The 23,317-nt window shown below is 37.3% G+C and overlaps 1 protein-coding gene across 1 annotated transcript in view; it reads left to right on the top strand.

The window, feature by feature from the left end:
• The first annotated feature begins 204 nt into the window (after window positions 1-204).
• The window catches only part of MUC5AC (mucin 5AC, oligomeric mucus/gel-forming), a 49,328-nt gene continuing 26,215 nt past the window's right edge, over window positions 205-23,317 (top strand). The window contains exons 1-30 of the mRNA XM_069018732.1: window positions 205-328; window positions 2,235-2,306; window positions 3,223-3,282; window positions 4,365-4,626; window positions 5,629-5,743; window positions 6,205-6,295; window positions 6,691-6,803; window positions 7,291-7,507; window positions 7,851-7,976; window positions 8,569-8,686; window positions 9,450-9,588; window positions 10,932-11,042; window positions 11,437-11,506; window positions 12,288-12,425; window positions 12,510-12,674; window positions 13,412-13,506; window positions 14,501-14,627; window positions 15,196-15,451; window positions 16,056-16,105; window positions 16,745-16,845; window positions 16,975-17,126; window positions 17,647-17,785; window positions 17,883-17,996; window positions 18,281-18,460; window positions 18,973-19,212; window positions 19,796-19,952; window positions 20,551-20,679; window positions 21,014-21,155; window positions 22,590-22,633; window positions 22,728-22,934. Coding sequence (XP_068874833.1) covers window positions 256-328; window positions 2,235-2,306; window positions 3,223-3,282; window positions 4,365-4,626; window positions 5,629-5,743; window positions 6,205-6,295; window positions 6,691-6,803; window positions 7,291-7,507; window positions 7,851-7,976; window positions 8,569-8,686; window positions 9,450-9,588; window positions 10,932-11,042; window positions 11,437-11,506; window positions 12,288-12,425; window positions 12,510-12,674; window positions 13,412-13,506; window positions 14,501-14,627; window positions 15,196-15,451; window positions 16,056-16,105; window positions 16,745-16,845; window positions 16,975-17,126; window positions 17,647-17,785; window positions 17,883-17,996; window positions 18,281-18,460; window positions 18,973-19,212; window positions 19,796-19,952; window positions 20,551-20,679; window positions 21,014-21,155; window positions 22,590-22,633; window positions 22,728-22,934 — 4,003 coding nt within the window. The 5' untranslated portion in view covers window positions 205-255. The remainder of the gene's footprint in view (window positions 329-2,234; window positions 2,307-3,222; window positions 3,283-4,364; window positions 4,627-5,628; window positions 5,744-6,204; window positions 6,296-6,690; window positions 6,804-7,290; window positions 7,508-7,850; window positions 7,977-8,568; window positions 8,687-9,449; window positions 9,589-10,931; window positions 11,043-11,436; window positions 11,507-12,287; window positions 12,426-12,509; window positions 12,675-13,411; window positions 13,507-14,500; window positions 14,628-15,195; window positions 15,452-16,055; window positions 16,106-16,744; window positions 16,846-16,974; window positions 17,127-17,646; window positions 17,786-17,882; window positions 17,997-18,280; window positions 18,461-18,972; window positions 19,213-19,795; window positions 19,953-20,550; window positions 20,680-21,013; window positions 21,156-22,589; window positions 22,634-22,727; window positions 22,935-23,317) is intronic.

Here is a 23,317-nt window from a genome sequence, read left to right as displayed (position 1 = left end):
CATTTCATCAAAAAGACCTGTGGAAAGGAGACTCCTCCTAGAGTGTAAACACCTGAGGGAAAGTCAGAGCATCCTCTATTTACCTCTGCACCTGCAGAGGAAAACGAAAATGTCTGAAGCCCCACCTTTTACGAGCCTTGTGAAACAATCTGGGAACTGAGCCAAAATCTACTCTCTCAGTATATAAGACTTGGGAGCAGACAGGTATTTCCTCAGAGGTAGGTTGTTCGGTAGTTTTTACCGGACTTCCAGAAGATGGGTGAAGGTGGTGGGACACAAATACCACTATGGATGTCAATACTAGCCCTGGTCTTCATACAGATCAAAGGTAGGAAGATTCACTTGCTTGGTATTTTTACTGTTTTAAAGAATTTATAACTTGCTTTGGAGTTTGGAACTTTTTCTTCTTGGCTTTGTGAAGTTAATGAACCTGTTACCTTCATGCAAGATTTTATTTTCTGCTTAAAATACTTTCCTTCCTAAGAAGAGGAAATTAACTCTTTTGAAACTGTCATCCTTTTTTTCTCCAGTTGAAATCTGGAACAGCTCCACTGCATTGAGTGGAGCTCCCTCAGAACTCACATTTCTACAAAAATGCCTCAACATTTGCATTTAGCTTTAAATATCCATTTCAAGGTGGTATAGCATTTATAAATGTACAAACCAAGAAGTGCAAAGGTACCTCTAGAAGGGAACAAGTCAGTGGAGGAGTATGTCTGCATGCATTATTAAAGACACTGTCTATCATCTGATGATAGAATATTTCAAAAAGGGAGGGTTTTGCTTGAAAACCATCAGACAATAGATTTTAAAAATTCATTTACTCTTGCTTATGAGGTTGCATAAAAGCTTAGCACACAGGGTTGTTTTGTGATGGGCTGAAAACAAATGCAACCACTGTAAATATTCTGTGGGCATTTAATAGTCACGGATGGAAATCTCTTTAATATTTTTTTTTATTATTACTCTTTTTTTCACCTGATAATTTCCCTTGAAGTTTAAGGTAACAACGATGTTATTTTTAAATGCATTTTGATCTCAAGTGCAGATCCTATTGTATGGTTTCATATTTGTCCTACTCCTAGGTAGTTCATACTAACTTAAATTAAGAAGTGGTAGTGTCAAAGAATAGCCCGTGACAGGACTAGCTGTAGCATTGCCACATGCAATGGCAGCAGGGATCTGCAATGCATAAGGCATGAGACAGAGTGGAGCCACACAGTGCATGGAGAGAGAAGCAAAAACCTCTCTGAGGATGGGCAGTGAAGGAGCCCAGAAGCACTGAATGGTTCCTACCTTAAAAGTGAATACACCTCCTTCCAACCCCAGCTGCAGACCCCCAGCCCTTTCCCCAGGAGGGGACTTGTAGAGCTCCCTACAGCTCTGCTTTCAGCCTTAGCCCCTCTAGTGGTCCTGCTCATGGACTGCCCTCGTGGGGTGCAGCAAGGGGTGAACTTGCCCTTGCAGTTTTCTCTGGCCAGAATAGTCTTCACCTCAACCTGCCCTCTGATGGACTCTCACTAAGTAGTTGCACTGAAAGCCCCTCTGGCCGCTGCAGATAATGTATGTGTTCCTGTCCTGATGCTGCGGTGGAATGGGATGAAAAATGGTTTCTTTGCTTTGGGGCAAAAACAACAGGCACAAATGTGTCTATTGGAAAGCCCTATTTCCTTCTGTGTGGTGTGACTTTTGCATTTATTTTCCTTCTGTGGCTTATTACAAAGAGTGTTTGAAAAGTGCAGAGTAACTTTGGCTTTGACAAAGATCAGTTCTCTGACCCTGAAAGTGAATTCTTTCTGTACAAAAGGGATCTATTTTAAAGCCATCTAGCTAGAAAAAAAGGTTTTACTGATGCTTAAAGCAAAGAGTGATCACAAAACCTAAGAAATTTAGGTCCTTTGTTTGAAAAGCTTCTAAGAGAATACAGTGGTCTACTGTGACAGAATAAGGACCTGCTCAAATCACCACAGGTGTGTTTTTGATGGCTTCTCTGCAGTAATTTATTACCCAAAAAATTAAAAAACAAAAAAGGAAAAGGCTGAAGGAGTGGTGTTTGGCCATCATGGTTGCATGTAGCACAGGTCCTGCATTTCTGACCTCCTGTACATAAACATATATTCGCTGATTTTTGATATACTGAGTGTTGTGTGTTTAAACAGATATAATTGAGAAATTATGAGAGAACTCAAGAAAATTAGACATTCACATTTCCTTTACTACTCTTCTTGATGCAGTTCAAGCCCAGGGTGGTGAACAACCAACAAAGTCAGAGTATGTTTCTCCATCTCTCCTGCAGCGACAAAAATGTAAGTATTTTTATGCTGATCTCTTGCTGAGGTTTTGTTCCAAATAAAGGTGATAAATAGTAAGATCACTAGGTTATTTTTATTCCTAGCTAAAATATACCACACACATTAAAAGAGAAGTTCTCTGTACAATATATACAGTTCTCAGCCAGTCTCTGACTGCTCTAAGCTTGAGAACTACCTCTGATATCTGGCCTAGTGGATCTGCTCTACTACTATGATACAGTTATCTAATCTTTAACTTCACAAAAGGTACATAACTTATATCTAAAAGTGTATTTTCAGAAGAGGTGTGTGTTTACATATGTATCACCAAGGTACTTGATAGCAGGTAATAAAAGGCATATTTTTTTTACACTGTCAAGATGACTGCATCACTCACAAGAGAGTAAATAAGGTTTAACTACCTTAAACATTAGAAGAATTAAGTACTACAAGATCATGCATGACACATAACTGTACAGAGTAAAATAAGGTTGGAAGGATCCAAAGCTGACTGGTATATTAGTGATGACAGGCTGAAATAATTCATCGTTAAGTCTGCCCTGCAAAATGTGTGCCCCAAATTATTTTAAAATAGCTGTTGCAATCACTATTAAAATACAGTGCTCTGAGGACCATACTGCTGCTTTTGAGTTTAGAACATCAGGACCAGCATCAGATGGGAGTCTTGAACAAACAATGGAAGAAAGTACTTCAGCCTTTGCAATGTAGCTGTTAGTGAAATTGATAGAAAGACAGAACACAAAGCATTGTGTAAAAACCACCAATAAAACCTTGTGGAAACTTTCCCCTAGAGTGTAACCTTTAGTAGGAAATATTAATCACTAAAAAGATGAGGCAATCTCTGTCCATGTTTTAGGACTTCAAAAAAGATTAAACCTAGTCATTTTTTTTTCTTTCTATTTTCTACCAGCTTTCAAATCCCAAGGAGTAGCTATCATTCCACCTTTTCAAAACACACTGAAAGTAAAGGGTAAGTTAACCAAATGTCATGGCTCAGATACCTGTGCTTTTGTTAATGACACAGAGCATGGAGTGACTGAAAAAAATCAATAAATTGTGTAAGATCCTTTAGCATCATAAACCAAAAAATTAACAGAAATTAATTCATCAGGTAGCGTGGATAATATAAATGTGAATCTAGTGCTTTTGACCCATTGCTCTATGATGCAGCTGTAAAAAAAAATTTAATACATATATTTATACATGCATACCTATTGTACATATTTTTCCCCAGTGTTATACATATATTTCCATAAAGAGAGGAAAATACTAGTGTGCTTAAAACTGTCAAGACACCTTATCTAGGGAATAGGGTACAATTCAAGGAGGGTGAGTGTAAGTGTGGAAGACACGTGAAAAGGGACTGGGAAGATAATCAGGGAGATTGAAGAGTCTGCTTGTAAGGAAAGGAAGACTGAAAAGAAAGAAGAGATTTCTGTAGTGGGTGGGAGGAAGAGCAGGGAAGGTGGAACCCCTTCAAGATGAAGAGTAATTTTGGCACATGAATAACCAGGCATACATGGGACAGGAATATGTTTTGGAAGATGTTGGCAAACGTCTTCCAGCCATTCAGAGATTGTGGGTATGAGTGGCCTTCCCATGTAGGAGTATCAGCTAGTTTTAAACAAGCTTTAAAATGGTTTTATGGTGAGACTTTAGGACTTCATATGTTTAGGAAAGGATTTATAGGTGTCCTGGTTTGAGACAAATTTGGAGGAATGTCCAAAAATTACAGGTGATAGGGGATATACATCATAAAATCACCCCAAGGCAATAGAATATGGAAGTCATCAGAACTAGAGCATTGGTTTTAGTGACCCAGGAGGTCTCTTTTGATCTGAGGCCCTATATCCCTATGCAAAACTGATTAACCACAAAAAGCAACTGAACTAAATAAATAAATAATGAGGGAAAAAAAAGCTTGACAAAATAGAAAAAAGAAGATGGGCTATTTGGACAGAGGCTAGTGAAAGAAGCAGGAGAGATAAAGCATCAAAAGGGGGAGAATTACAAAAAATTACAGGAAACTTACTGCTTATTTTGAATCCACAGCTGGCAACCCCTTTCACAATGGCCGTGTGTGCAGCACATGGGGTAACTTCCACTTCAAGACCTTTGATGGGGACATCTTTTACTTCCCTGGGGTCTGCAATTACATCTTTGCATCCAACTGCAAGTCTTCCTACGAGGACTTCAACATCCAGATTAGGCGTGCAATGGTGGAAAATGCTACTGTGATCACTCATGTCATCATGAAGCTCGAAGGAGTAGTGATTGAACTGACCCGTGGCTCTGTCCGGCTCGACAACAAATTGTATGTTCCTGCCTTGTTCCCAGTGGGCTCTTTGAGCAAGCATCCCTTTCCCTCATCTGATCTCACATTGCTCCCAAGCAGTGGGGGGACTCAGGTCCTTCCTGAAGTAATAACAAAAAAAAAAAAAAGAGGGCTTGACAGCGAGCTACCTGCCACTTCTGCAGATTATCTCTGTGTCTGTTTTGTTCAAATGAGCTATATCCAATATGCTGTCCCACTGCTACAATAGTGTATGTATGTGTGCAATTAAGTCTATAAGCTGCATTCAGTAAAAGTGTTAGGTTTTTAGACCCTTGAAGTTACTGCTTTCTATTAATTTTACCACAGCAGGATCCCTGAGAGGAATTTTTGGTAGCTTTTGTCCTTGCACTGAACAGTGTGTGGTAAAGCAGTGACTGCAGCTTGTACCTGAGTTAATTTAAAATATCTGTTCTGGAAACTTGCTGTCTATGTAGCAGTTGTAGCACTGGCTTTGGCATAGGGTGTGAAACCTGCCCAAAAGGCCAGGTAAATATTTGGCAGCCCCACAGTGAGCTGTCTGTTATGGCAGCTGTGTACAGTGAGTTAGTCCAGAAGTTTTCTTGGGTACAGCTTCCTGAATGGCACTCATGTCACAGAAAGCCTGGAGTCTATCCCTTTATTATCAAATGCTTCAAGGAGCAGACAGCAATATCCTGAAGCACACTGCCTGCAAAACAGAGCCTCCCAGCACTTTTACAGCCACAGATATATGTTAATATTTTACCCAGCAGAACGCCCTTAATGGAGAAAGCCAAAAGGGGCTACAGGAAAAGCAAGGCCAATCCATTTGCATCATGAGAGGCAACTGCATAGGAAATGGACAAAATGCTACAAACCTGTGTTGTCTGTAGTAGTTATTGCTCTAATTTCCTCACAGATACATGTCGAAAATTCTCAAAAAGAATGAGAAAGGATCTCATTGTGGACATTCAATGGATATTCTGTCCCTACCCCTGCTGACTTACGGTGATCTTTCCCCAGGGTCCAGATGCCCTACAGCCATATGGGAGTCTTGATAGAGAGAAGTAATAACTATTTGAAAGTTTCTGCCAAGTTGGGACTGACCTTCCTTTGGAATGAACATGATGCCCTCCTGGTAAGAAAACATCCAAAGCACAGCAAAAAGTCTGTATAAATAGTCTGTTTACACCTTTGCAGTGTTACCGCCAGGCAGGCATTAGTTACTTTTGGATTTGTGTCCATTTTTAGTGAATTGTTCTGTCTTCCAGTCTTCTCCCAGTTTCCCTTTTTCCCCCCCACCAAGCTCAGTTCAGAATCAATAGATGCTGAATTATAATGTTCCTACCTCACAGTGAAGCACTCCTCAGATTCCAGGTCTAGCAAACCCAGGGATGTTCACAACCTAGGGCTAGGATAAGAGCGAGCTTTTCTTAGTCATCACTGGCCATTCCAATGGTGCCTACCTTGTTATCACACAACACAGTCTGCACAGTGACCATATCTCAAATTTTGAGTACAGAAGCAATACTAGTATAGGCTGTGCTCCTAACTATCAAGACTGCCATTTCTATAAACCTCCTTCTTCATTTTTCTTAGGTGGAACTAGATAAGAAATACGCCAATCAAACTTGTGGACTTTGTGGGGACTTCAATGGAATTCCAGTCAGCAATGAATTTATTTCAGGGAGTAAGTCACTAAAAGCGTTATTAAGTATTGGTGCCTGGTTTTCCTTCTTACAATATACTGTAGTATAGGTTGTGGGTTGTATTAACTGCGAAACTAGGGACACTTCTTCATGTATTCCTGTGATGTCAGTTGTTCAAAGTCAGGGCTTTAAGATATATTAGAATGCTTCCATCACTGTTAGATGTTTTAAGACCTGCCGCATAAAAATTTCTACTTGTTTTCAGTAGCTAGGATCCAGTTCTTTATATACCTCATTCATCATCTTTTGCCTTTCATATTACAGTGATATTGTTTGGTAATCACTGTTCACATTGTAGCAGGTTGTGTCACAAAAGAGAATACGTCCATGCAGAATTTGGTAAGCATTATTCTAATATTTGAACTGTTTTTTACAGAGACAAAACTGACTCCCATACAGTTTGGTAATAGGCAGAAGATGGATGGACCCACAGAGCAGTGTGATGATCCTATTCCTCCTACTTCTCTGATGAACTGCTCAAGAGAATTTGTAAGAACCTCTCTCTCAAAATTTTTCTCAGTGCGAAATACACGCTCTGTCTTTGGGGAAAATTTTTAGAAGGGGAAAAGGTAGAGCATGAATATGACTCAACTGTAGGTCTCAAAAGAAAAATATTCAAAATTTCATATTTTATTCTTTTCTAAAGTGAATGCCAAAAATTTGCATTCTCCTATGAGAAGACTGCATATTTTTGCTGAAAATTACTGAGGATGTCTTAATATAAAGAAATTGCATAGTGCTTAGGAAGTCACCTGAGGTGACAGTAACTACGGATATGGCATCTACTAGAGTTAATCAAAGGATTAACTGCCCCATGTGGTTTTGCCCTATTTTTGTATTTTTCTTTATATATCTGCTTATGGCTACTGTTGTATGGGTTTCGGGACCAGATCAATCTTTGTTCTGCTCCATGCCTTAAATCATTAGTTGTATATTTTCTTAACACTTTGTTTACCTTCTCTATTTTTCTTCCTAGGCCTCTATCTGTGAGACAGTATTAACCAGCAAAGCATTTACGAGTTGTAACATGCTTGTGAATGTTCAGGACTACATTGACACTTGCATACAAGACCTATGCCACTGTGACAGCTCTATGGCTGACTTCTGCATGTGCAACACCTTTGCTGAGTACTCCCGGCAGTGTGCTCATGCAGGGGGACAGCCCCTGAACTGGAGAACCTCAGAACTGTGCCGTGAGTATCTCGGGAAGGGGCCTCCACCTGTGCTTACTACCCACATCTAGCAAACTTCAAATATGTGAGGGTTTTTCCTGAAGAAGTCATTTAAAAGTGCATGCAATTATTGTGAAATCCATTTTAGCCTGATCATATGCAAGACACTGGAAATATGGAAGTTTAGGGATTTTGCCTTACAAAGGGTTTTCAATATAAATCAGGAAATCTAGAATGTTTCAGCCTCCACTGAAACATCAGGATACCCCATTATATCTTGACACAAAACAACCTAAATTGCAAATACTGTTTTCTCAACCTTTCAAACAAAAAGTCAGCTTTATAATACTCTTTCTACTTTTAGCTAAATCGTGTCCGTTCAACATGCAATACCATGAGTGTGGCTCTCCCTGCTCCGACACGTGCAGCAACCCGGAACGATCTGCACTTTGTGAAGATCACTGTACAGATGGCTGCATCTGTCCTCCAGGCAAGCTCATTTCCTGCCCTTTTCTCATAGCCAAACCCCCTAGAATACTTACCTGTACACATTTAACAACTTTTGTATTCTGGATCTTTCCCATCACATCATCATTGTTATTATCATTGAAGTAATAGCTACATTTCTTCCCTGGATGCACTATTTCTATTCAAATTACTAAATATGCCTCCTTTTAAACAACAAATGTGCTTTATATACATATATATATATATAGAGAGAGAGAGCATCTCTAAGGCAATCCTCTGTCTCTGGGCATAGAAATATTTACTGGACAGATATGTCCCTGGGCAGTCTTACAAATGGTTCATCTATTCCACCTCATTACCTAATATTTTTAATCCTAATTCCATTCTAATGAAGTCCATGGCAGAAAGGTATTTTCCTAGAGATCCCTTTTGATCATGCAAAGATTTTTAGATAGACTTCAATGGAATATAGCACTTCAATCTCTACATAGCTTGTATCCTATTATTTTAAAGTACGGAAGAAATGGGACATAGTCTCAGGCATCTGCTAGATACATGTTCAAAGGCAGGTTCTGCAGTGCACAGAGTAACTAATAGACCCTTTCTTTTCCTAGGAATGGTATTTGATGATGTTAATGGTGCTGGCTGCATTCCCCGTGGAGAATGCCACTGTACCTATGAAGGTGAAACTTATGCTCCTGGAGCCGCTTTCTCATCTAAATGCAGATCATGGTAATATATTTTCTCACTTTTGAGTTTGTTTGTTTGTTTGTTTGTTTTGTGTGCATTAGCTGAATATTTACTAATTTCCCCTTAAAAAGCAAATGTGGAACTATTTACTGATTGAAGTTCCTTGATTACACTGCTTTAGAGGATACTTTCATGTCTATTTTCCCTTCACACTTACAAAAAAACTTCGAGTTTTTCAATAGGTGCTTCAATTTCAAGACCTACAAATGAGGGAAGATAATCAGTCAAATACCAGAGGTGTTTAAAGATGTGAATTAGTGTTACATCCTTTGAAGTACTACAGTATAATGCTAAGATGCTCATATAAATACTATAGAGGACATGACATTCAGGGGCAGTTACATTTAGAGTGGGATGTCACATTTGTGAGGCATGTTTGACAAATATATAGGGATATTTTTAATATCCCTGTAATTGCTGAAGTATTAATGCATAAGTGTATGCAAATGTACCTTTCTAATTATTTATTTATTTTCCAAGAAATACTTAACATGTTTAACATGGATGATAGGTTCACAAGGACTGAATTCTGTCCAAAGACTGGAAATGAGCAGCAATATATATAAAGAACTATCAGTAATGTAAATGTGCCTGCCCCATATTATTCTGAGATTTCAAAGCAATACTCTTTGGCAGTATAATCAGTGCTTCAAGAGGAAAACTAAGGCACCATCTGCCCTCATTGTCATTTTATTTCATTTATGCTTGCATTACCCAATGTTACTGAATGCCTCCTTCATTTCAGTACCTGTGTTGGAGGTGAATGGTCTTGTGTTACTCAGTCGTGCCCCGGGACTTGCAGTATTGAAGGAGGTTCCCACATTTCAACATTTGATGAGAAATACTATTCCTTCTTTGGAGACTGTAGTTATGTCCTAACCAAGGTAAAAATGAGTCACAATCCTTGCTAAAGAAAAATGTTATTATATATAATGTTGTTTGATGAAAACTACTGGCAATCACATCAATTTTCTGAACCTCAGAGGGTTGATATGGATTGAGGGTTAATATGGTTAGAGCATTAACATCCCTAAATGGATTTTTCTGTGAGGGTTCTACTAAATAATATTGTAGTAGTTTTGAGTTCTTTGATCATTGTTTAGGAATTGCACTGAGTTTTTGTTAGATTTCATAACCCTAGGTATATTCATTGTTTATTTTTACTGGATGACGAAGGTAAACTATTTTCATAAGGACTTAATATTAAATAAAATCTGATCTTGACAAGATCAATCTGAATGTTACCAAGAAAAGAATCATAAAACCTTAGAAATGAATTAGAATGAGAACTTAGAAATAGATTAGACTAAATCAATAAAACTTTTGGATAATATTCACAAGCACAGCCTTGATCCTCAATGGCAGCATAGGTCAGACTTAAACATTAAACTCCTCTTTTTGGCATCAACATGTAAAATTAGATTCTCAGGGTCTCTGGAGGTAGAGGAAAAACCCTTAATTTGTACACAAAATTTCAAAAAGCCCAGAATTTAATATTGAATTTCCAGATGTCTGTAATTCTGCATCTCAGCTGTCTTCAATTTAGTCTTCATTATGCCAAAAAAGCAATAAGACATGTTCAGAACCACAGCCTTCTGAGTCTTTCCCTGTTGTGTTTTGTCTGTTAGGCACACTTTGAAGATGGCTCACAGAACACAGTCCTCTGAATCAGAACCAAGTCAAAATCTGAACCTTTATGCAGTAACTTCCTGAATAATAATTTTAGTTTAATTTTCTCCTATGAGAGGATATTTAAATGCATATTTCTTACCTGTTAAAATAATGTCAGATCACCAGGGTCTTGAATAATCTATTCAGTGCAGAAGACACTGGAAACAATCTTTCCTCTCCCTGGTAATCTTCATAACCAGTGGGCAAGAAAGGCACACTTCCTTCTGCTCTAGCATATTAAACAAGTATAACCTACACATTAGGAACTAGTCTTACTAAAGCATGAGGAAATTTTAATGTTCAGATTAATGTGTCTAACTTGCCCCTGAATGCCAGAAGCAATGTATAGCTTCCAGTGTGCAGACTGCATGAATGCCAGCTTACTTGGTGACTCTAGACATATATGTTAGACCGTAAGAGCAGATGAAATGAAATAAACAATATTTTTAAAAGACTAACTTTGCTAGGAATTCCATTTGAGTGTGAACCTTTTTGAGATAACAATATTTCAATATAGCAAATCCTTTTAACAATATCTTTTGTTTTCTTCTTCAAGCTCTGTGACAGCAATGAATTCACAGTGTTGGGGGATATCCACAAGTGTGGCCTGACTGACACTGAGACATGCCTCAAGGGTGTAGCCATCAGCCTAAACGGAGGACAAACGGTGAGCAGCAAATGTACACACCTGGCATTCTGCAGGGATTTTCTCTAAGATTAATAGAGAAGGCAAAGGACATAACAGCACAGACAAGAAATCTGCACTGACTTTTGGTTTTATCTTATTTGAACATTATTAAAAGAAAAATTAAGTATAAAGTAAGTGCATTAGAAGACAAGATCTTAGTAACTTTCTGTTATTTAGATAATGTCTGTTTTTTGCTTTCTTGGACAGTCAGTGGAACACAGTAATAAAGATTAATGAAATAGTACAGGAATCAAAACATCATCATAGTCTCCCTCCATTTTCTTTACCTTTATCTTGAACAGTATTAGATTAAAATACTTTCCAAATGTTTTCTCTTATCTGCTTGATAATAATTGTCTTTTGTTGTGGACAGAACATTGTGATCCAGCCTTCTGGGAGTGTATTTGTGAATATGATCTACACACAGTTACCATTCTCAGCAGGTAAGTTCCTTTGAAGAACTACTGTTTCTCATTTTTACTTTAAGATGTTATTACATGAGTTAAACTAAAGCCAAATTCTACCTCTGCTTATACTGCAGCAAATCCAGAGTACTGCCATAGAGCACCATCCCCCATTTTTATGTAATAGGGTTTGCCTATTCAACACTAATAATTCTAGCAAATCATGGTTTAAACTTAGCAATATCTAATTAGTTCAAGCAAGTAGTGTTATTGCACACTTTCAGATCCAAACATTGCCATAAGAAAGAAAAATTCTGACATGCAACTGGACTCCAGTATCTCAAGTAATTTAATTCCCTGTGTTCCCCTTGTCCTTTTTCTCAAAGCACATTCATCACTGAAGTTTCTCACATGCCAGTTCTTCTCAAACACTACTGCACCTGAACACAAAGTAAACCATGAAAGGACAGAATAGGTCCAGGCTGGAGTCTTTAATTAAATAGTGCTATAGCATTTTCATCAAAGGCAACCTCTTAAATAACAACAGAAGTGTGTGTTCTTCCCTCATTTTAAAACACCTGACAGAAAGTGGAGGTTTAGTGCACATTTGTTGCTTAGGTGTTTAGTTAGATTGTTTTGGTGCTGGATTTGAAATCCTATAAGGATCTTTTTCCCCCCAGTTCTTCAGAAATTAGGATCATATCAAATACAGCTGTAGAATTCCTCTACCATTACTCTACTATATTGTTCCTATAATGAACAATTAATTCAATTGCTCATCTTGAATGAAATTATAACTATTTTGTTCTTATATCCCTAGCAAATGTCACCATCTTCAGGCCTTCATCTTTCTTCATAATTCTGCAAACAACATTTGGTCTTCAGCTACAGGTTCAACTCGTGCCTTCAATGCAAGTTTTTATAGACTTAGACCCATCACATAAAGGGCAGACCTGTGGTAAGTAACCTTGTCATAACAGCTGCCTTCACCAGTACCTGTCATCCTGTAGGAGACTTGCACAGACCATCTGCTTCCTTCTAGGTCTCTGTGGGAACTTCAATGATGTACAGACAGACGATTTCAAAACCACCAGTGGTGTGATAGAGGGCACTTCAGCTGCCTTTGGCAATACTTGGAAAACTCGGGCTGATTGTCCTGATGCCAAAAATACCTTTGAGGACCCCTGTACTGTCAGCATACAAAATGGTAAGCTCAGCAACCTCTTCTATTCTCCTTTAAGATGTAAAGAAGGAATAAGCTGATCAACCAACAAGCGCTTAGCCAAAAGAACGGAACTATTTGCACACACACACAATTTTTCTCAGTTGATACTAGAAGCCTTCAATTAATAAATAACAACTAGCAAAATATTTGGGATCTTCAGATATATTCCTTTGCATCAAGACAGCAAGTCAACTTACTTAAGGGAAACTGGAACCGTATGGCATATTAAGGATTCATCCCTGGAAAGGACTGATTGTCATACAGGAAAAAAAAAGCTGTGCATAGCCCCACTGATGGTTGTGGCCCTTCCACTGTTAAACTAAGAACCAGACTTACAGTTCAGAGATTCAAAGCATTCAAGCTCCATTTCAGCCAACAAAATACATAATTCTTGAGTATTCATAAGCTAATCTTCTGTTTTCTGAGATGAGCTAGCATAGTTTTAATTTACAGTGTGAACCTTCTTTTTTAAAATTCAGTTAAGGATACCTTAGTTTATTCCATGACAATTATCGTGAATTAGAGAATATTCAGTTTATGATGAGTTCATATTTTGGCCTAGAGGAAGTGAAAGACTGTGTGCTTCAGCAAATGCAGAGCTTAATTATATTGTAAAGTTAGGCTTCTGCAATTTCCCTGCAGGACATATAGTTACATAGAGACAAGAGTTTTGAAAAATGAAGTGCCCTAGAAATCCTTACCATGTTTTCAATTCACAGACCAGTATGCTCAGCACTGGTGTGGACTGCTCTCTGATACCATGGGACCTTTTGCTGAATGTCACTCAACAGTGAATCCAGAAGTTTACCAGAAGGTATTTGGCTCTAACTCTATCCCATTTAGGAGAAAAAGACTCAGATTTATGATATTAACACCTGAGAGAATACCTTGCCAATTGTGAGGAGATGCATTCATAATAGTTCTTTGCGAGCCAAGAAATTTGCTCCTTTGTAAAGCTATCTTTCTTTCCACTCCCTGGAGGATAAACTTACAGGTGTATTCCTCCTACACCTATTTTTAGGAACAAACCTAAAGACGAAGTTAGAAGTTTAATTTAAGTTTTGGGTTCCCTGTCAAAGGATAAAAATTGTCCCTTCTGAGAGATATAATGAAAGCTTTAGTCAGAATCTTAACTGGCACTTTAATTCCTCTGAAGTTCTCCCAGAAGGCTTTTGCATATATGCAAGGACAAGGGAAGAAATGTGTGTAAAAAGCAGCAATGAGATTTAGATAAGATGTGAATGTAAATGTTCCAGGAATTCACGGTGGTGAAGCCCTGTAACGGAGTCCCTGGGTACTTTACAAAACCTTCCTGTTACTGGAAATCTGTAAGATTATGTTCAATAAACATCATCTGGAATTACAATATTGTAGTATCCCTGCCCAGCATAGAAACACATCAAATAACTTCTTGTTTTCTTTGTTCCTCTGCTGTAGAGAGCCCGTGCTCTTAAGCATGAGCTCCAAAAGCTGGGTGGTATCAAATAATCTCCACTTATTCTAAATATATATATATATATATAGCACAGTGGCAACAAATTGGAAGTAGTTAGAAAACTGCTAACACCTGAAAAAATAAAAAAGGAAGAAAAAGAAGAAAATACTTCAAAATAGTGAACCTCTAATTACTCTTTCTTCACACAAATAATCTTTTGAAAGAGCTTAATGAAAACTAGGCATATACTTTACTTACACGTGTGGATTACACTCACTTAAACCTCTAATGAACATAATGCTCTTAAAAAAATGCAGAGTGCCATGGCTTTGACATGACAATCTGATGATCACATGTCATCCTCTGTTCCTAGCACTGTATGTTTGACACGTGTAACTGTGAGAAGAGTGAGGACTGCATGTGTGCTGCCCTTTCCAGCTATGTCAGAGCCTGTGCTGCTAAAGGAGTTCTCCTGAATGGATGGAGGAGCAAAGCCTGCAGTAAGTTTTACATCCCTTTGTCTTTTGAACATGATCACCTGGAAGGCCCCACACAGCACCTCTCAGGGACTCCCACAGTAAATGGTGTTAAACTGGGGTTTAAGTATAGCATTGACTTTCAAGAAGCTGAGGAGGAAAGGAGCACCATAAAAGACAAACAACAAACAGGGAGAAATATTAAAAAGAGGCTTTGTTAGATTACTTGCTCAGAACCATCAGAAATAACCTGGAGAGCAATACCCTTGCAGTAGGAATAAAATAAGTAGGGTGCTTCTCAATTTACTTTGACAAAAAGTACAAAAATAGCAATGAGGAAAAAACCACACTATGCCTTAATATAACTGAACTTTGTTCTTTTTTTAACTTGGACAAAACATTTGTCTTTGTGACACATTTATAGGGGAAAATTTTGCTCTAGCAGTACAAAAAAAATTACACTACTGTGGATATCAGTAAAGCACATGTACATACAATGCCATGCTTATCATATATACTTTATCTCAAATGCTTTATACCTATATTGATTCTTGAATGACCTATAAATGTAACTCACCTTTTTACTCTCAAGCAAAATACACCACCTTGTGTCCGAAGTCTTTGGAGTACACCTACAATGTCGATTCCTGCCAACCCACCTGCCGGTCTCTGAGTGAGCCTGATGTCACATGCAGCATCAAGTTTGTCCCAGTTGACGGCTGCACCTGCGTAAATGGAACCTACATGGATGAGAGTGGCAAATGTGTGCCTGCTTCCAGCTGTCCTTGTTATCACAAAGGAATGCCTCTGTCTTCTGGAGAAGTTGTTCATGATAATGGCGTTGTCTGGTAAGAGATTTAAAAAAAAAAAAAAGAGATTGGCTATAGGAAGTCATGAAACTATATAAATGTTATGAAATGTAATCAAATTAATTTCTGTACCTAAAAATTTCAATTAAAAAATCACAGCTTCTTGAAAAATTCTTAGGGCTACCCATGTTTGGAAGATTGTACATAAACAATTACGGGAATTCAACCAACAGTCCTGTGGTGGGTCAGCCTTTGTTAACAGCCAAACTCCTATCCTGTACCTTTCTCTCTGCCTCCCTTCCTCCCTTGCCTCCACACATACTTTTCTTAACCGTGACTATTCCACGGTGAAAGATGCCTGATAATCCCATTACAGATTATTCCAATTATGATGGGAATCAGAACTATTCTGAAGGACAGTTTTAAACCAGGCAAATAGACAGAGCAAACATTTATTTATATAGAATCTACTTTTATTTTGTTCTTCTCGAATATAAAATATTTTTGAAATGGATAAACTATTTGACAAAGGACACGTTTTATTTGTTTTATCACACAGTAATTTTTCATTATTTCAAGTTCATTAGGAAATAGGCTGAAACTTAACAAGAAAAAGTTAAATATCTATTCCCTTGTTTTATAGCACTTGTGCCTATGGAAAGCTGAGCTGCATTGGAGAGAAGCCTGAACCAGGTAAAATATCACTTAAGATTTTCTTTAACTCTTCCTTTCCATCTTCAGCCTTTTCAGTTCTTTCTTCTCTTATCATAATGATGCAAATTGTACAAGTCTGAAATCAACCAACAAAATTAACTGAGGACTTCTGTAACATAGAGGACATTATTAAAATATAAAGAAACACTGTCGTACCTTTCAAGTGGCTAAAACAATTTAGAACTCCCTGTGTTACCCAGGGTAAAAGGATACTTGGTCACCTCACTGAATGTGAGGGGGAAATGTTTCACATTTTAATTAAAAAGTAAAAGCAAAAAAACCCCAAAGCAACCAAACAGAAAAAAGAAAAAAAAACCAAACCCAAACAAGTAAACCAGAATATTTTGTTCTGTTTTTCTGAAAGGAAGTGTTTCATGAAGCTAGCTAAAAATTAATTTTATTGAATAGTTCAAGCATAAGCACAAAAACCAGGTGAATATGAGATCAAAACAATATTTGGTTTCTCTTTCTTGCTAAATGCATCACATTAAGGTACACATAACTCACAAAGGAGTTTCTTTTTTTTCCCGTTTCTTTTTTTTCAGTCTGCCTTAAGGAAACACAAAGATACAAGTGCATGCTGGATCTCAAATTTCTCATGGCTTTTCTCTCTTTCAGTCTGTGTGCCTCCCATGGTTTATGTTGACTGTGGCAATGCCACTGCAAATGTGGTAGGAGCAGGATGCCAGAAGAGCTGTCAGACTCTAGATATGGAATGTGTAAGTATAGATTTCTTTATACCTAGTTGAAAGCATATTAATCAGGATCTCTTTTACAATCACCAACTGTAACTGGACTCTTCCAGCAGGGAACTGTTTCAAGATATGTTTTCTTTATGGTCCTTACAGTACAAAACTCACTGTGTCTCTGGCTGCGTATGTCCTCATGATCAAGTGTTGGATGGCAAAGGTGGCTGTATAGCTCCAGAAGACTGTCCATGCATTCACAATGGGAATTCCTACAGTCCAGGAGAATCAATCAGAGTTGGCTGTAACACCTGGTAAGAGCATATTGAAAAATAATATTTTGGATTATCTAAAATGGGACAGTTTAAGCTCTTGGCAAATAACATAATTTCACTCTAGTGGTATCAAAATTTCTCGGAAAGAATCCTATGTAAAACAATCCACCTCGTACCTAAAAAGCAAGCTCTGTCTATTTTTCTCAATGGCACAGCCCAGAAATTGCAAGTGGTCAGAAAAACACCATGGTTTTGATGTTGTCATATTCATTCAAGTCAAAAAATCTTTTTTTCTTCCAAGGAAATCCTTCCATTTTAATAGTTCCAACAGGATTTGGAAAGAATTGGTGTTTTCTAATGCAAATGATTTATTACATTAAGTAACACAGCCTTTGGATAAATTCCAATAGTTCTTGAGCTAGGCTGCATTTCTGAGAAGAAGCAAACCTTATTTTTTCATTAAAGTCTTAACACATTTTAAAATGCAGAAATGTACCTATATTTATATTGTGTGTGTGTCTAGTTTTTACATTTGGAGTGCTTTTTTTGTCTTGCGTAGCACATGTAGAAACAGAAAATGGCAATGCTCTGAGGAACCCTGCCTGGAAACATGTTCTGTTTATGGAGATGGGCATTATACGACCTTTGATGGCAAACGCTTTGATTTTGAAGGAGACTGTGAATATGTTCTGGTCCAGGTAACAGAGCCCTGCCCAGATTTTTGCTCTAAGTCCCCTGCATTTTACTTATAAACATGTAACATAGTTAACAGTGAATATCATTCCCGTGTTTCAGAACTACTGTGGTCAACAAGCTATGAATCAGGGAACCTTCAGTGTCATCACTGAGAACATTCCATGTGGCACTACAGGAACTACCTGCTCTAAGTCTATTAAAGTTTTCCTGGGTGTAAGTACTTCTTTAAGTTGTGCCAGAGGGATGGAACAAGGTGTCCCAGATAGACTGCATAGAAGAAGTGGCCTCCAAGATAATGAAAATGTCACTAGACTGTTTTGCTCTCTGCTCTAGAAAGCAAAGGAGGGACATCTACAGAGAAATTTCTTAATGTGAGGTTGTTGAATAGGATCCTTTTGATGATAATATTATTTCAGTAAATTACTGTCAATATATAGAACTATACAAAATAGGTGACTGTTTAGATTGGCTGCTAACTTTTTCTTGTCCTGTCTTAGAACTATGAGCTAGTACTCAGTGATGGACACTCTGATGTCATCCAGAGGACACCTGGAGGAAAAATGCCATTCCAAATCCGTTCCATGGGCATCTACCTGGTGGTTGACACTACTGTTGGTCTGATACTCATGTGGGACAAGAAAACCAGTATATTCATCAAACTTAGTCCCAGCTTTCAGGTATACTTTAAAAGTGAAAACATGAATAAAATGAATTCTGAAACATATTCATATTATCTCTCAAAGAGGGTGGAAATTTAGGCTCTAAACCAGAAGACTGTAAACAAAAGAGCAGAAATTGCATATTATTATCCTTGTTCTGTTGAATTAAATTGTGTACTATGCCTTTTCCTTAAATTACAGTGCAATGGCATAACAGCAACTTTATCAGTAGCTTTCTTCATGAAAAACCCTCACTGAAGAGATATATTCAGGATCAGCTAAAACTAAATAGATTAGTACCATCAGTCTACTCTGCTTCCTATCCCTGTATTCCTTCTTCCTAAAAACAGTTTTCAGACATCTCTTCATGAAAAGAGTTTTACGAACATTGTCCAACACAATACTAAAGAGGCATAAATAATCTTATTTAAGATGGTTACATAAGATTCATCCTGAGGTCTGTTACTCACAGATACTAAGAAATTGTACTTTACTGATCTTTGTCATTTTGTTTGCTTATCCTGATGCAGGGACACGTCTGTGGACTTTGTGGAAACTATGATGGCAATGGAAATAATGACTTCACTACTCGCAGTCAGTCTGTGGTAGGAAATGTACTGGAGTTTGCCAATAGCTGGAAAGTGTCTTCTAGTTGCCCGAATGCCAATCGTACACAGGATCCATGCACTGCAAACCCATACAGGAAAGCCTGGGCACAGAAGCAATGCAGCATCATTACCAGTGAAGTGTTTGCAAAGTGTCACTCACAGGTATGACAAAAAATTTAGTCTTAAGTTCTTGACAAAATGATTACAGCATTTTTTGTGAGACAGATTAAAAAATACTCTAAAATACTTTGTCATGCTTGACAAAGTGAAGTTAGACCAAGTTCCTGCATAGAGACACTATATAGAAATATTTTCAGCTTCTTTTTCTCAGCTTTTGTCTTGAACAAGTACACTAAAGAAATTGATAGTTTTGGTTGGTTGGTTTTGTTTGTTTGTTTTTAGTAGAAGGAACAACAATAGAGAAATCTTAAGATATGTTTATTTTCTAATGGCATCATTTTCTACTAACATAAATATCAGCCAGCCGATATGTATGACTCTGTGTTAGCTTGTAGTAATTACCAGTATTTTGCTACTGTATCTTCAACATCAAACAATTTTACAGCTTACTAGCAATACCTTTACTCTACATTTTCCTCTTGATTTTTTTCAAAGCATTTTCATGATTTCTTCCTTTCTTAGCTTTCTCACATACAGACCTGTGTGTTTCAGATATCTTATTCAGCTATTTTAGGACAGTGCAAAGAGGACAAGGGCATGAAAACTTAAATGTTTTCTCCATCAGGTTGAACCAAATGAGTATTACCAAGCATGTGTGGATGATGCTTGTGCCTGCGACACTGGAGGAGACTGTGAATGCTTCTGCACAGCAGTAGCTGCTTATGCTCAAGCATGTAATGAAATGGACATCTGCATATCATGGAGAACCCCATCCATTTGTCGTGAGTTTCAACCCACTACTTTAAGGGGTTCAGAGGGAAAGAAAACAGAAGGAAAAAAAGGAAGCAAAGTAGAACAAGAAAGGAAGGATAAAATTGTATTTCTAAGAGGCACAGCTGTATGCTTAAAAAACAAACAAACAAAACCCAAAAAAACACCAAAAAAACCCCAACAAAGCAGTTGGGTAAATCACTGGAAGACAATCTATCTTAGTAAAATGAAACCACAGGTAATAACTTTACAAGCAGTGTGATTAGTGTTTAATTAAATTGACAATCATGATACACCACCAGTAAAATGTTTCATTACACTGCCACCTGTCTACATGAGGCTCCATATAAATAAATATTAGTGCATGCTAGCTAAGATCAGTGATTTAATCAACTGATTTTTCGTGTTTAATGTGCAACGCTGTTTTATGATGAATATATTTATTGGTGTCAAAAGGTTTTAGAAATTGAACAATTGTGTTTGCAATAAGACAATATATTGTTCACTACCCATGTGATTATGCTGATCCCATTGGATTTTTACCTAGCAAAACTGAAACAGTATAGAGCTAAAACATCAAAGATATTTTTCTGACATTTTTTCTTCTAGCTCTGTTCTGTGATTACTACAATCCACAAGGGGAATGTGAGTGGCACTACAAGCCATGTGGAGCACCTTGTATGAAGACCTGCAATAATCCAAGTGGGAAATGCCTTCATGAGATGAGGGGTTTGGAAGGTAAACATAATATGCATATCTCTTCCTACTTGAAAGATTATGATGCAGTATGATGAACAAGATTTATATTACTCAGTGTATGACATGTTTGCACTAGAAATTATAAGAAGAAATTTTCTAATTTGTATTGTATTCCCTAATGGATTATGTCCTTGTTTGGAGTGAAGATGAGAACAAAATGCTCCAAAGTGTAATGTGCAATCAAAGGAATAGCAGTAAGAGGGTCTGAAATTCCACTTCCCATATGGGACATTTTGGGAGAAGCAGGTAGGAGTGTAGAGTTATTTATACTTATGAAAGGCCTAGTGTCAACTTGACTCTCTTTTTATTTCAGGCTGCTATCCACAATGTCCAAAGAATAAGACCTATTTTGATGAAGAAACCATGACTTGTGTTTCTAATTGTGGTTGTTATGAAGATGGAAAAAATTACAAACCAGGAATGGAGATGCCTTCAAAGCAGAACTGTGAATCATGGTAGGATTAGGAAAGAGTTTTAAAAATTGAGTTTAAAAGTGTGGAACATAATTCATCACACAGTAAATTTGTTGTTTACCAATGGCAACTAGGCGAGTCAGAGGCTGATGAACAATGACTCATTTTCTTCCCTTCACAGGAAATTAAATGATAACATGGTGAAGCATTTAATCATCAAGAGATTAATTTGCTACTTATTTTGTATACTTATTAAAGTACTTTGAAGTTATTATCATTATTATTAAATGAAGTGAAAACAAACTAAAATAATTTTAGTTAGGGAATAGTCTGAGAATTTTTAATAAGATATACCTAAACTCATCATGTGAAATTGTTTACAAGTTAGCAGCCAACTCATCTACATTGTTTTGAGCTTGTTTCTGTTATTGCACTGGTACTTGCATAGTTGCAACTGTCAGCATGTATTCTCATGCATTGCTGATGGCAAGTGCTGCTAAGCCTTCTGTAAGGCTTAAGTACAGAGTTAGCAAAACCAATTGTGAAGCAGTTGTCTTAAGAAACCTTTAAAGTAGCTACACTTAAATATGGTAAGCAGTGCAATTTGAATAGCAAAAATCTTAAGTCAAAGCCCATTGGAGCTAAACCAACTTCTGTGGCAGGTTTTGCACTTCATAGACGCCTTTGCCTACATCATCTAGGCAAAGTTAACAGCATTAAATACTAAATTCTAATGCAAATGATTCATTACATTATCAAGTAACACAGCCTTTGGATAAATTCCAATAGTTCTTGAGCTGTGCTGCATTTCTGAGAAGAAGCAAACCTTATTTTTTCATTAAAGTCTTAACACATTTTAAAATGCAGAAATGTACCTATATTTATATTGTGTGTGTCTAGCAGCACTAAACCTAACCCATTAAATGCAAATCTATATTTCAGTTTATTCAGTGTATAGCTGCCCTTAGTCCCTGTAAATAAATACATCAAGATCCAGTTCTTAACAGATAATAGATAAATTGCCCTTAAAACCAGAATTATTCTTGCGTATTTTGGAAGTCTAATGGAAATTCACTGTGTAGATTACCTCAATATCTGTGGTAGTGATCTGTTGTATATATCCTTTGAAATGTAAATGATATGTTTACTGCACCTGCCCTTCCAAAAAATAAGTAGACTTATTGATGGGATAAGAATATTTCAAATCACTCATCTCACATCTTTTGCCTTGTTCCCAAAAGCACTGGTAGAGATGCTGCATGTTTTATATGCTGGCTCAAGGAAGAGCTACCTTTCTTGCCAGAGAAGTATGTGAAGATACCTAGCCTGATTTTGTATGGCAAAACTGAATATCTAGGGTTATTTTACATTTAAACACACAATGAATAGCAAAGGATTGATAAAAGGAAAATTGAAACAAAAAAGTAATGTCACAAACAAATATGTCCACATTCATAATCTCCTTTTCTTTTTCAGCGAATGCACAATTCATGGCAAAAAATGCAGATATGATGAACATGGTATGTTGATGAAGTTGTTTCTATATAAATAAGACACATTTAAGGTACTCGGTGTTTCAGATAGCAAGGAATAACATCTTGTTTTGATCTACAGAATGCATCTGTATTTATGAGGGGCAGAAATACAACTACAACGATGTGGTCTACAACACTACAGATGGAACAGGATGGTGTATTGTTGCAATCTGTGGTCCCAATGGAACGCTTCAAAGGTTTATCCATGAATGTCTAATCTCAACATCACCCACAACAGCAACGACATTTCACTTCAGCTCTACACCACCTTCCACTACTTCCACAGGTATATCCTTTGTAGCCCATAAGAGTGTATTCTCTTGATTAGTGAGTAAAATATATTTTACAGTACTAAGTGGATTGCTCAGATATTGGCATTGAGATAAGGAAATTTTCATTTTTTAAATTCCTGCACAGCATCCTTCAGGTTGGGAATCTCTAGTTACTCTGGGCAAATGTTGTTTTAGGAAATCAGTATTCAGTATGAAATACATAAATTTTGAAATCACAGAAAATATCAGCATTGCTGGAATTCAGTAGCTATTTTCTATCTATTTCATAATGAGAGTTCACCTGAAAAAGCTCTTCAACCAGTAAATGGTCTCTTAAGATGAGAGCTAAAATACAAAGAGTAGGGATGCTTGAAATAGAGGAGCAAAGACAGTGCAA

Source organism: Aphelocoma coerulescens, chromosome 5 (genome assembly GCF_041296385.1).
Source record: "Aphelocoma coerulescens isolate FSJ_1873_10779 chromosome 5, UR_Acoe_1.0, whole genome shotgun sequence".
Lineage (NCBI taxonomy): Eukaryota > Metazoa > Chordata > Aves > Passeriformes > Corvidae > Aphelocoma > Aphelocoma coerulescens.
This window is presented reverse-complemented; position numbering and strand designations above follow the sequence as displayed.